The sequence below is a fragment of the Tympanuchus pallidicinctus genome, unplaced genomic scaffold (genome assembly GCF_026119805.1).
Source record: "Tympanuchus pallidicinctus isolate F22 unplaced genomic scaffold, pur_lepc_1.0 scaffold5, whole genome shotgun sequence".
In the NCBI taxonomy this organism is placed as follows: Eukaryota; Metazoa; Chordata; class Aves; order Galliformes; family Phasianidae; genus Tympanuchus; species Tympanuchus pallidicinctus.
In genome coordinates, this window is record NW_026294769.1 from 73,357,920 (window position 1) to 73,371,798 (window position 13,879).

At 39.3% G+C, this 13,879-nt stretch overlaps 1 protein-coding gene across 9 annotated transcripts in view; it reads right to left on the minus strand.

Moving 5' to 3' along the window:
• The window catches only part of TSNARE1 (t-SNARE domain containing 1), a 464,710-nt gene that overhangs the window by 58,376 nt on the left and 392,455 nt on the right, over positions 1 to 13,879 (minus strand). For 6 of the 9 annotated variants that reach the window (XM_052704284.1, XM_052704279.1, XM_052704281.1 and 3 more), the window contains 2 exons: positions 4,540 to 4,629; positions 3,960 to 4,075 (listed from right to left, as the gene is read on the minus strand). In XM_052704284.1, the coding sequence (XP_052560244.1) occupies positions 3,980 to 4,075; positions 4,540 to 4,629 (186 nt within the window). In that variant the 3' untranslated portion in view covers positions 3,960 to 3,979. The remainder of the gene's footprint in view (positions 1 to 3,959; positions 4,076 to 4,539; positions 4,630 to 13,879) is intronic. The other 3 variants (XM_052704288.1, XM_052704285.1, XM_052704289.1) reach the window with 1 other exon arrangement.

The window sequence follows — 13,879 nt, forward strand, 5'->3', positions numbered from 1 at the left end:
AGAAGAGAAGGCTGCGGGGTGACCTCATGGCAGCCTTCAGTACCTAAAGGGAGCCTACAAACAGGAGGGAAGTCAACTTTTTGGAAGGGTAGAAAATGGCAGGACAAGGGGAGATGGTTTTATGTTGAGGGAGGGAAGATTTAGGTTGGATATCGGGGAAGTTCTTTACAGAGAGAGTGGTGAGATGCTGGAACAGGCTGCCCAGAGAGGTTGTTCAAGGCCAGGGTGGATGGGGTCCTGGGCAGCCTGGTCTAGTGTTAGATATGGAGGTTGGTGGCCCTACATGTGTCAGGGGAGTTGGAGCTTGATGATCCTTGAGGATCATCCAAACCAGGATGTCTGGTCTTCCAACCCAGACCATTCTGTGATTCTATGATTCCTGGATGAAATGTGAAATGCTGAAATGTGTTTTAGAAGCAGAGGAGACACATTCTGCTGCAATGACTTCCGACAAGAAAAGGGCACAAAATAGTTAAGTCATCTTTCTTTGGATAAATACATGGTCAAGTTGCTACTGAGAAGCATTTTTTCCAAATGTACATGTAGCATCTTACTAAAAATCTGGCATCTTTCTTTTTTTTTCCTATTAAAAATGCCCTAGACTTGGGATTCCAACAGTCTCAATTGTCATCTTAGGTAATTGTGCACTCATCCAAATGAGTCACAAACTACAGATGACATGGAAAGTCCACACAGGCTAAGAAATCCTGACACTGGACAAAGATATTGTTAAAGGAGGGACCTCCTTTAGCTTGCTGTTGTGGTACTGTGCTTTTCAGATGTTTACTGATACAAATAAAAAAACCCAAAAAACAATAACAAAAGAACAGCAAAATGAGCAGCTGCAGTGTTGCTCCAATATGAGCAACGTGACCCAAAATCTCCTGGGCTATTTTCCTGAGGTGTCAGCAAACAAACGTAAAGACATAAGGCCTCAGGAGTTTCTTCACGTCTTCCATAGATGCTCTACCCTCTCTCTGCCAGACGAAACCGCCCCAAGGGAGCATTGACATACTTACAACAAGGGGCTCATCAGGCAGAAGTTAGGGCTCAGAGCTCTCCTGAACAGCTGGTCTCTCTGCACGCACTTAGACAGCAGCTGACGGTGTCACCGCAGCTTGGGAAAGTGATTCAGAAAAGTGCTCTTTGTTTTCCAAGATTCATAAACTGATCTGTCCTATGGAAGGAATGGCCAAATTCGTGTCTGATTTGTTTTGAAAACACAAGTGCTTTTTAGTCTTTCTGAGAAGAACCATTGATTCAGCATCATTAATGCGAAATAGGGAAAAAAAGAAAATTTTAATGACAGTGATCATAAAGATCATTAGTGACCATAGATACTGCAGGCATAATTTCATTCCTTTAGCTCATTGAATAGTGACCTTCAGATTTCTCATTGTGGCTGCACTTGTTAAAGTTAAAAAAGCCTATCCTGATATCGTGGAAATTGGGCTTAAATCACATGCAATGGGTAACTGGTGGTGCTTCTTTTGGTTTCTTTCTGATTCAACACAGAAAAAAAAATAGTTTGATGATGGGTTAAACGGAAGTTCTGGCTAGTCATTACCAAACTTGAGATTTTATTCATTTATGTGTCCTCTGCCAATTCAGAGTATATTGTAACCATTTCCCTAACTCTTTTTCTTCCTTTTATTTTCTCTGAACTGTCATGTAGAGCTGTTATGCATTAAAAGCCAGCTGTTCTCTCTCTCCCTAAAGTATGCAAGACAGTTTTATATGAAACAGTTTGTTGAGGTAGCTGAAACTTTAAATCTACTTGTATTTTAAAATCCATTTGCACTGCAACTCAGAATAGAAAAAATGTTCATCATAGACATGGAAATTCTGAAAATGCTCTGTTTTCTTAAATTTTCTAAATCTAAATGTGAATTCTGCTACACAATATTTGGGATCAATACAGATTAAGAACAATTTATAATGATTGTAAAGTAAACTTGCTCCCATATAACTCAGGCAGACTTCGCCTTCTCTTGTAGTTCTGGAGAGTAACTCATGCTTTAAACTTAATAATTAATTTCCCAACCAATGAGAAAAAGTACAGCGTTGTATTTTTCCTAGGGCTTTCATTAAGATCTGTAGGTTCACTTCCCTCAAGACATGGATCTCTTAACAGAAGATTAAATCCAGTTTCCTGATGGAATTTTATTGTTAGAATATTTTGGTTCTCTGACTATCTACTTAAAGTATTTAAATTAAAATGTGTCTAGATTTAGTCAACTGTTGATAAGATTTGAGACTTCTAGTAGCTGAGAATATTTAAGCACATATGAACCAAATTTTATTATATTACAAATTGCCATGAGGGATCACATTTTAAACCAGACTTATGCAGAGTAAAACTAGAGTAATGCAAATAAAATTATTGTAGCTACTATAGATTTAAATCAGCAGGACAGATCACTATCTGCATCTGTAAGCAGTGTCTCTTATGTAAGGAGGTATAAAAGCATATATAGAATTAATATGTGCACATACATATTATATAAAATGACCCCTTCATATATTATATAAAAAGATATCTTCCTCACTTAAGCAGTGGTCCAACACTCTAGTATATATGCAAGAGCAGAAAACCATTTAATGGTTTCTAGCATTCAATAGCATAGAGCTCATGACAGATTCAAGTTTTTCCATCCACAGTGTCATGCTGGAAGGAGTTCCTCAGCCCAAGTACACTTTGTGTGAAGAACTGTCTCAGTATTTGTTTTGAATCAATCCCTGCTATTTCATCTGATAGCACAATTAAGAAAGAAGACATATTAAAGGGCAATGAATTCATCCTGAGATGGAAGAACAGCCATACCAATAGCTCTTGTAAAATGAAGCAATAATCAAAATATATCAATTCTTTTTTCTTTCTTCATTGTTTTTACCAGAAGATCATTCAGATTAGAAAATCTCTGCTTAAACTGCCAGAAATGACTGCAGTGAGCCTCAGCATAATGCAGTATCTACTAGGTATATGAAGGTGATAGGACGGAAGCTGGGACACGGGAGGTTGCTTAACCAAAAGTTGCCCTCACCTTTATAGCTTTCTGCCTCAGAGGCCCTAACTGCAGTCAGCAGGAATGTCCCACTCTTGGGTTCTGGGTTCAGCTGTTAGAAACCCTGCTAGTGGTAGCAGACGCATATACCTGGATGACCAGAGCCCTCTGGGTGGCAGAGATTCTGTGAACATGACAACTACTGGGAATAATGGCCAACCAATCTTAAAAGGCACCTGGAAATGCTTTTTATCAGATAGAGATTATGGGTAAAACAACTGAGTCATTTTCCTATGGTACTGAAAAAGGAAAGAGGAAAAGAAGAAGGAAAATATGCTCTTAAGGCATATTTCTTCGCAAAATGTACTTCAGAGATGGCATGAAGTTGCTTTTATGTATCACCAGTCTTAGAAAGCTTTCATCTCCTCTCTATCATAGACCAACACTTCTTTTAGGGGTAGATCCAGAGTAAAAACCATTAGTAGCCCTTTTTTGTTCTTGTCTGTGCCTTATCTCTATCCAGGCATCTTCATACCCCTCAAGAGGGTTTGGTTCCAACATCTCTATGCATGCACTTTGGAACATCTCAGTAGGATGCTACATCCCCCTTCCTACTTTGCTTGTCATTATGTTGTCTTCAATACCCTTTCAGCACTTCTAATTTAGTGAATTTAAGATCCATTCATTAGTATTTCCTAAGTTCATATGAAAAAAGAAATACAGCAAAGGCAGCAGAGAAAACAACAAAAAGTTGTTTAGTTTGAAACAGAACCTCAGTATATGTTTAAGGATTCACTAAGGATGCTATTTCCAAGCTCAAATACTCCTTAAAGGAAATAATTTTCCTATGCCAGACCCGAACCTGCAAGCCAAGATAAATCTTTCTCAGCACTTCCAGGTTCCTGAATTGTCTCCCCATCATCTCACAGAGTATAAGATTTTTAAGGGTTTCACCTGTGGAAACAGTCATCAGATCAACGTTTGACTGAGACTGCAATGATTATGACGATGAACAGCAGAACGGCCACAGCAGCAGAGAGGAGGCAGCACTTCATCTTCCTGGCTCGTAGCTGAAAGAAGAGAAAGAAATAAATGCATGGATATTGGAATAGGAAGACGGAGAATATATTCACGAATAAATTTTGCTATTTTTCCATCAGTGAGACTATCTGAAACAAAACAACGTGGTACAACATGGAGAACTTGCGTCTTTGTTCATAATGATCCATTACTCTGAATGACCTCTTTTCTCCCTTTTCAAGGGAAATCTCCTTAAATATAATCACCTTCCTGATAAAACAATTGCACCTGTCCATAGTTCTCTATCTTCCAACTGAAACATCAATCTAATTTGGAAGACTATGTTGATGTTACTGATATTACCTACTTTTCACACCTTTCCCTAAGTGGTGTAATGAGCCCGAACAGTGGTTAGAAATTCTATGTTAAATGGTTTACACCTCTCTGTACTGCTATTACCCATAGAGTTCTACTTCTCTAGCTATTTTGTTCCACAGAAGTTTTGGCCTCTTACACAGGTGCCTGGAAGTGCCAGGGAACTCCTCCATCCACTTAGTTCTCCATTTGCTTTACAGTTATTCACACCAAAATGTTTTCTTTGGGTCTGGAAAAAAATTAGACACTTTCAGTAAGAGGATCTTTTTGTCAGGTATGCAAGGCAGGAAATCATTCTTCCCCTTCCCCAAAAACTCTGCTTAGTGGCAGCCCTTTGCTCATACCTTTAAATGAGTTTACAATGACTCCTAGGGGAAGTACACGGTCGTACCATAGCTGCCTCTTTCTTTAATGAATTTTTTCACCCATTAAGTGTTTCTTATACACTTGCAGCCTTCATTTCTAGAAGGATAACTGGATTCTGAAAGCTGAATGCACGAGACAATAGTTTTGCTACAGAATCCTCTTTTCTTTTAACCTCAGTTAATTCCAAAGCAAACCACAAAATCTCTGCTTAAAACTGAAGACTATCTTAAAACATCTAGATGTCCTTGTCCACTTCAGCGATGTCAGAGCCTTTCCTCTGTCAGCAGAGGATGCTAATAGGTCATTAAGCGATTTAGCATCCAGCAGTGGTCTAATATTCCTAATGAGAATTTCAAAGGCTGTATGGTGGCTTTTATTTCGGACCCTTTGCAGAGAGGTTCCTTTATTTTGCTCTATCACTGCAAATTTATATTCACTGTTATTTTCGCCCTACATAGATTTTATTATTATTTTTTTTAAAGAGTGTAAAGCAACCATCACACTCAACCATAGACAGATTCATTGGAGGGTAAGAGAGAAAGGGCCAAGCCTGTATTCTGATATTTAGGTTAACATTTTATGACCTTGCCCTGGCTGGCAAGTCAGGATAATGATTCCTATTCTGTTAACATCTCTTATGAGATTCAGTAACACTGTCCTTTTTATAGCCCCCATGCACTTAACCAGCCCTGTCTTATGAAGAGGACAATCCTGTATGTTGGTGAGGTGACGGATGCAACACTTGCTTGTAGGTATCCTTTGGGAGCTAGTAGGGAGTCTATAGCCTTAGATTGATTGCATAGCTCTTGCAAGCTTTTCAGTGCTCTAATTAGTGAAGAAAGACATTAGCACGTAGCAGGTAGGGCAAATTGTTCTCATCACCAGATAGGATCTACAGACCATAGTATAGGGACCTTGAAGAATATGCAATAATAAACAGCATACATTATAATAGTAAACACAGCAAACTCTGGTAATTATCCCCAGTTGAGGTTAACAGAGAGTGACTGCTAAACTGAGATTATAAACAATGTCTTGTCATTGTGGAGAGAAGTTGGGAAACAAATAATGCAGTCCTGTGACTCTTAATAGCCCCAAGACATCATGGCACATTGAAAACACATCACCATCAGAAATTTAAGGACTAAACAACTTGCATACGCTATGATTTAGTTTTCCCAGGTATGCATGTACAGTTAATGAAAAAATATTTTTCCCCAGCAGGATCTCTAATTTACTTGTTCAGTAAATGGGTAATTATTGCACTATGCGCATACTATATTTACATATATTTCACTTATAGATATTCTTAGTGCATCCATCAAAGCCATTCTTACACGAGACCAGAAAAAACTTTAAACCTTTCACTTAACACCAAAGTCCTAATATTTCTACGGAAGTTTCAAGACAATAAAGAGTATCTTCCATTTCAAACATCAGTGTGCTTATGGGTTCATTTTAAGGTAAGGAAGTGGAGACAGAAACCATAGCTGGTAGCCTGGCTGATCTCAGGAATGTTTAAATTCCCCAAATAGTAAAAAATAATAATAATAAAAGCATGATGTAGTTTATTGAATCAGGGTTAATCCACATGATAAACCATTTCCAAATCTGCAACAGGATCATTTCTCCCAAGGCCAAGATCCTGTAAAATGATTCATTTATTTTAGGACATAATTCTTCAGGGAACTTTGCTTTTTCATAACATATCCTATGCCTCCAACTAGTCTTCAGTTGATTTCACTCATCTTTTTCAAGCCCTTTCTCCCCTCAGCTACTGGAGATCTTTCTTTTACACTGTCCACATTAATGTTACTGCTTATTTGGATCCAAGTTGAAGGAGGGAAGATTTAGGTTGGATGTTAGGGGGAAGTTCTTTACAAGGAGAGTGGTTAGGCCCTGGAACGGGCTGCCCAGGGAGGCTGTGGATGCCCCGTCCTTGGACGTGTTCAAGGCCAGGTTGGACGGGGTCCTGGGCAACCTGATCTGAATGTGTGTGTTTGGTGGCCCTGCTAGGCAGGGGGGTTGGAACTACATGATCCTTGAGGTCCCTTCCAACCCGGGTGATTCTGTGATTCTGTGATTTTCCTTGACTTTTCTGGGCTCTGCATAGGAAGCCTTACAGGCCTTTGACCTCCTCTCAGTTCCCATAGCCCAGTGCAACTTGCTCCCACAGCTGCAGGACTGTATGATAATTCTGCCAAGCTTCTTCTACTGTCAAGGAACACATACTGAAGTAATGGCGTGCCTAGGAACAGTAACACAGCACAGGTACTGACAGTTGAGGTATACTCATGGTACAAACTGAATCTTGAGAGTGCTTCTCCCCCTCTCAGTTTCCAAGAAGTATTAAGGAAAATTGAGAAAACACCATTAATTTTTTTTTTTTTCCATAGACTTAAAGGTTTTTTTGCCAAATTCTCATAAAGATGGAAAAAGAAAGGCATGTCTCCTTTATCCATTTCTTTTCTGTTAAATTGTAAAGCTCTGTCCACATATATGCTGCACAAGAATATAACAAAACCTCCTAAAATATGTTTGTCCTACGGAAATATATTTCCCAAAACTCCATTTTAGAAAACACTGACTACCTCTAATTAATTAGAGTATGTATCTGTATCTCTAAATATAAGAGATATAGAAAACCTGACCCACAAAATTTCAGGCCAAATTTTAGACAAGTTTAAAGCAACTAGAAAGAATAATTTTCTGGTAGAAGATGTACGACAAAAAAATATAAGCAGTCTTATCTGATTTTATTTTAATTATATTAGTTTATCCTTAACCCCAAATGATGTGCTGTTGCATTGCTCTGGTATTACAGCTCTGTCCCAGTCTGTTTTAAGACCATTTCCCATAACACAAGGAACTTGTTGACTAAATTTGAGCTAATCTATTTTCCTTGTAAACGTTTGTCCAAGATGAAAAGAATATAGTCATCAAAAATAGGAGCAGCACAAATCCTGAAGTAAGAAGTAATGGCTCTCTACAAGTTATTCTGCTAAGCTCTCAGGGCTTTTTAGTAACACATTATTAGTAAAGATATATTTTAGTCTTGACAAAAGCTCTTTAAGCACACATATGAAATAGTGAGGAGCGAAAAGCAGAAAAGGAATGAGCAAGGCTATTTAGGGACACAGCTGAGGAGTGCTTTACATTGACAGGAGAAGTGGATATAACTGAGCCTGGAAGAAATCCTTCCATCACCATTTCATAAAAGAAGCTTTAGGTCATGTTCTACAGCCTAGAAGGTATTTCTTTCTTGGGGGTGAAATGTTAAGAGACATTCTAATTATGTCACAACAGACAGTTAAATCATTAACAACTATTAAAGCCCAATACTGCCCTAGGCCCAGAAAAAGAAGATTCGTTTTGGAAATTCCTAAGTAAATGCAGTTACAAGGAGAAAAAAAAAAAGTGTCTTTGCTAGAGAATCAAATGCTGGCAAGAGCAAAGCATAAATAAGAGGAAAGTGGTCCAAAACTGCTTTTCCTGTATGATTCAGATATGGAAAAGCAGCACTGTGGTTCTCTGCTATCTTTGGATTGCTTCCACCATACACTGCAATTCAGGGAGGCAGAGAATTCCCATCTGGCCTTCGTAAAGAAAACGAATATAAGAAGGACATAAAGCTATTATAGAGTGTCCAAAGCAGGGATATAAGGATCACAGAATCACAGAATTGTAGGGCTGAAAGGAACCTCTAGCAGTCACCTAGTCCAACCGCCCTGCCAAAGCAGGTTCCCTAGATTAGGTTGCACAAGTAGGTGTCTTGGCAGGTCTTAAATATCTCCAGAGAAGGAGACTCCACAACCTCTCTGGACAGCCTGTTCCAGTGCTCTGCCACCCTTATTGTGAAGAAGTTCTTAAACACCTTTGTACTATGCTTCAGTTTGTGGCCACTTCCTCTTGTCCTGTCATCACGCACTGCTGAAAAGAGTCTGGCCTTGTCCCTTTGCCTCCTGCACCTTAGATATTTACAGACATGATGGGGAATGGTGTGGAGAGCAAGGTATATGAGGAGGGGCTTGCTAGGTTCAGCACAGAGCAGAGCAGACTGAGAGGAGGCTGTTCCTACAGCTCCATGGTTGTGGCATTTTCTAGGTCATCTTCAGGACAAAAGCCCTGGGCAGGTTGCTATCATTAGCCAAACTAATCTTGCAAATATCACACCTCCCTATTATGTCCCCCTCTGTTCACTGGCTTTAGATGAGGACAGGGATGAGGACAGCAGAGAAAGAGCAATGCTCAAGATTGCTCAGCATTGCTCTATAACTCTGCAACTCCCTCTATAATGAGGGGAAGTTGTAGAGAGGTGGGTGTTGGCCTCTTCTCTTGTACAACTAGTGATAGGATGAGAAGGAATGGCCTCGAGTTGTGCCAGAGGAGATTCAGAATGGACATTAGGAAATACTATTCTGAAAGAGTGGTCAGGCACTGGAATGTGCTGCCCAAGGAGGTAGTGGAGTCACCGATCCTGGAGATGTTCAAGGGACATTTAAACGTTGTGTTGAGGCACATGGTTTAGTGAGAACTAGTGGTGATACACACAGGTTGGACTGGATGATCTTGATCTTTTCCAACCTTGGTGATTCTGTGATTATATAATCTAAGACCCAACAGCACGTCTTCCTCCCTCCAGCAATGTAAAATAGTGAAAGTACTGACACACCCCAGGCTTTTCAGCTAGGTTGCATGGGCAAGAATCTGATTTGTGGGAAAATTCTATCTTTCAGTCTTCATTTCTAAGGTCATTATGGTAAGTGAGCAAAAAGCCATCCTGTACTCAGTGTAAAAGGACTCAGTAGGGCTATCCTGAGGAATGCTTTTTAAATAGTGCACAAATAATGAAGCATCTTCTAACAGAACAAGGATGACAAGAACTTGTGGAAGTACAATTCCACGAATCATGCAATGAAGGTATGTCTGTTACAGAGATCTATCTCCTGCAAGCTCATCTTGGCGGGAGGGATTAAAAAACAACCAACCAAACAGACAAAACAACAACAACAAAAACCCCTCAAAAATAAAACAAAAAAGATCCGCATAATAACAGTCTTCAATTGTTGCGTTAGGTCTTTTTAATGGTCTCTATCAGGCAATGAAAATTCACCTTGATTAATTTTCAAGTACTGTTTCTTTTCAGATAAACGAATCTGTTTGACATAAAATGGGACACTTCTCATGCAAATCTCTACATAGAGAGTTTTGTGACATTAAAAAGGTTCATACAATTTCTTTCACCCTGCCCTCAGAGGTCATTTGGTATTGCACTAAAGCATTTGTCTGTGCCCTTAATATACATTTTGAAAGCCAATTTGTGGTCTGTTGATTGGGAGCCCAGGTCCTTAATAACATTTGGGCACATTTATACAGAGATGATATTATAAATCTGAAACTACTGTCACTCCAATATCACCAGCAGGAACTCTGCTGAATGCTGTGGACCTCTCATGGGAGAGTAAAAGGAAATACTGGAGTAATGCAGCAGAAAATGAGATCAGAGATGTATGTTTACCTCAAAGTATAATGCAAACATAGAGAGGGAAAAATTCCTCATACACTCTCAATATTGTCTTCATCATTATTATTTTTGTTTTTATATTCTATTTACGTTGACAAAATACCTCAGCTAAGTAATACACAATCATCTCTGATAAGACAGTAAACACAATGTGTTATTGCAACAGAAGTGAGGAGTATGACCTTTAATGTGTGTAAAAATTAAAATGCACTGACCAGATTTGGTGACCTTTATGGTAAAGCTTCCTTATAGAGTAACAATGAATTTGCTATTAAATATCACTGCTTCCGCAGACAGGCAAGAAAAGGCCAGTACTATTATTAAGCACTTTTGGTGTATTTAAATGAGTACAAAGTAGTCAAGTTGCATATGAATAAAACCTAAAAGATTTGATAGCAACAGGAAAAGGGGAGCTGGTGCCAGCAAGAGAATATCACTTTGCTTTGTCACATTGGTCTTGTACCTTGACTGCCACATCATTTGGATCAATTTCAAACTTCTCCTTGTGACTCAGTGTCTACATATTTGAAATTTGGCACTAATTCTGCATAGCCTTGCCATTCCAACTTTCTTTGTGATTCACTTCTTACTCATTTACCTTTATTTCACTTGCCATCTATAGGCATGATTCTTCCACATCTCCTATGGCAAGACTGTGTTTTCTGCCACTTTGCTATTTAGCCAGTGATAATCATTCAGGATGACATTTTTCATGCCTGAAATCAATCTCAAACTGATATACACATTTCATTTAAATGCAGCCAATTCAAAGATGGAAACTACAGAAAAATGTCAAAGTATCCCATGCTGACAAAGATAAAACAAACATCTTCTTTAGTGTCTCCATGCTTCAGAGCAGGATGGAGAGCAGAAGGAAGAACATGGAAAATAAAGTTTGTCCAGTCAGTGAGGGCGCGCTTTTTGTTGTTCTGAAGAAATTTGGCTCTGCTTGGGAAAGGTAAGGCTTCTCAGAGATCCTAGCTCATGTGCATTCATAACTAGTTCAAAATCTGAGGCAATTTTCACCATCTGCCACGCTTCCCTGTAAGGATAAGAGCACCATTTTCTGTGCTGATCTGTCTAAAAGCAGAAAGGGGCTGGTGGTGAGACTGATGATTAAGTGCTGCATTTTCTAACTTCTAAATACTTGAATTATCAATCTTCAAATTCCCTTAATATACTTATGCTTTTTGGCTTTTTTTTTAATGGTTGAAACATCATTTATAATAACACATGATAATGGTTTATGTTTCCAGCATGTCTTTCAAGGCAGCAGGCCTCCAATGTGATTTACAAATTCACTGTAGAGAGGATTAATATTTTTTTTCTCCAGTACTGGAATGAAGCCATCTACCGTTGGCATTTGTTTTAATTCTATGTAGCAAATCTACCTAGCAGTTGAAAGCAGGTAATGACTGTCATGTGCACTATCAGGTAATGACACCAGATAGCCCTCATTTATCCCCTAAACAAAATATTCCCTTTAAGTTTTGCAAAAAATTCCTTGAGATTCGTAGCAGCTCCACACAGGCAGACATAGAGAACTGAACTTCCCCAACAATTCAGACCTAGAAACGTGTGAAAGGACTGGTTGGCAGAGATGGGAATGGCAATGTTTGGGTCACAGTGCTGCTGGAGCTCTGTTGCTCAACCTGTTTCCACTCTAGTCTGTAAGTCATCAGTGTGTCTGTGAGTGGGTTATATCAGCCAGCGCTCAACTGTGGAACCAACTGAGGAAAGATTCAGTTTATTCTCCAATGTAACAATGCAAGGTCCCTCAGGTTAGCTCCACATGTCAATAACATCTGGATCAAACTTCGCAGACTTGTAAGCACCAGAGCCAAACATAGTTTATAATCTGCTCCACATTCATTGATGTTAATGGAAGAATTTCAGTACATTCTTATGAGGTTCCGCTTCAAGAACATTATTAATTTCTTGTATATTGCTATTGAAAATATTTTATTTGAGAAGTCTAATAAAAATAAAATGCAGAATTATGGGTTGAGCAACAGCCAGAAGTGATCTTCAGACTAGCCTCAAACAAATTTAAGCGTCAGACAAAATAAACAAAGGCACTTTTGGGGGCAAGGGAAAAATAGCAGAACACATAATTCTAGTGAGTGTTTTTTCATGTTGGGACTGAAATAAATGATTTTCTGATTTCAAAGCACAATGTTCCTGGGCTTAGACTTGACTTCAAGTCTCAGATGTAATTAAGACAAATTACCCTCAGTGTAAGTGTTTAGGCTTTACAGAAGAACCTGGTCTGGTTCTGTACATACAAACAGCAGTCACTACATTACTGTGAGTGATCTATGAAAAAGCTCCCCCCAGTGCTAACATAAGTAAAAACAATTTGTGGAGCTTCCAGGAAGCACAGCGCCATTAGCTCCTCAGAAAGTCAGTGCTAGGAGCTGATGAATCTCCCAAGTGGAAATGTCACAGAACTATATTAGGCATTATGCTATATTTGTATTTTCACTGGGCAAATTGAAATGATGGAAAAATAAACAAAACAAAAAGCAGAGAAGACTTGTTACTTGCTAATTTCTATCTGTTTTCTCCTTACAGTATTGGTTTATCTAAGACAGGACATTGCATCTTACAGACTTATCTCACCACTATCTCTGTACCATCGCTAGCATCACTCCTATCCTACTGCTATCACTCTTACCACTATTAGCATGACAGGAAGTGCAGACAAACTATCACTCATTAAATTAGAGTTCTGCAGAACATAGCTGACATCTGCTGCAGTGAACTTTAAATATATATCTAAACGTGGTAGCTAGATTGATTTTGGTACTAAAGTTGGAAAAAAATAAGTTTCAATAACAAGATCAAGAGAATTATCCTTAAAAAAACTTGAGGAGAATCACCAGGTTTGGCAACCAAGACTATAAAACCATAAGACTGATATTTCTCACCTAGGCCTACCTGTGCAACCTGCTGTAGGGGGCTTGCTTTGCAGGGGGGTTGGACTCAATGAGCTCTGGAGATCCCTTCCAGCCCCTGCAATTCTGTGATTCTCTTTGCAGGAATGCTATTTTTCACCAGTTCGCAAGCATTAACCATGTCACTGCTGCTCCTCTGCAGTATTGAGGCTAGGTGAGAGCAAAGTGCTAAGTGGTGGGGAGTAAATTAAATTGAGATCAGGCATGAAAATCTTGGAGAAAGAGATAAACAGTGTGCTACAAATTCAGGGAATGCACACCTCCACATTTTGCCTAATGTGGCATATATAGAATTATAGAATCATAGAATTACCAAGGTTGGAAAAGACCTAAAAGATCACCCAGTCCAACCGTTCACCTATTCCCAATAGCTCCTACTAAACCATGTCCCTCAACACAACATCCAGTCTTTCCTTGAACACCCCCAGGCTCGCTGACTCCACCACCTCCCTGGGCAGTCCATTCCAGTGCCTGACCACCCTTTCTGAACAGTAATACTTCCTGATGTCCAGCCTGAATCTCCCCTGCCGTAGCTTGAAGCCATTCCCTCTGATCCTATCACTAATGACACAAGAGAAGAGGCCGACCCCCAGCTCACTACAACCTCCCTTCAGGAAGTTATAGAGAGCAAT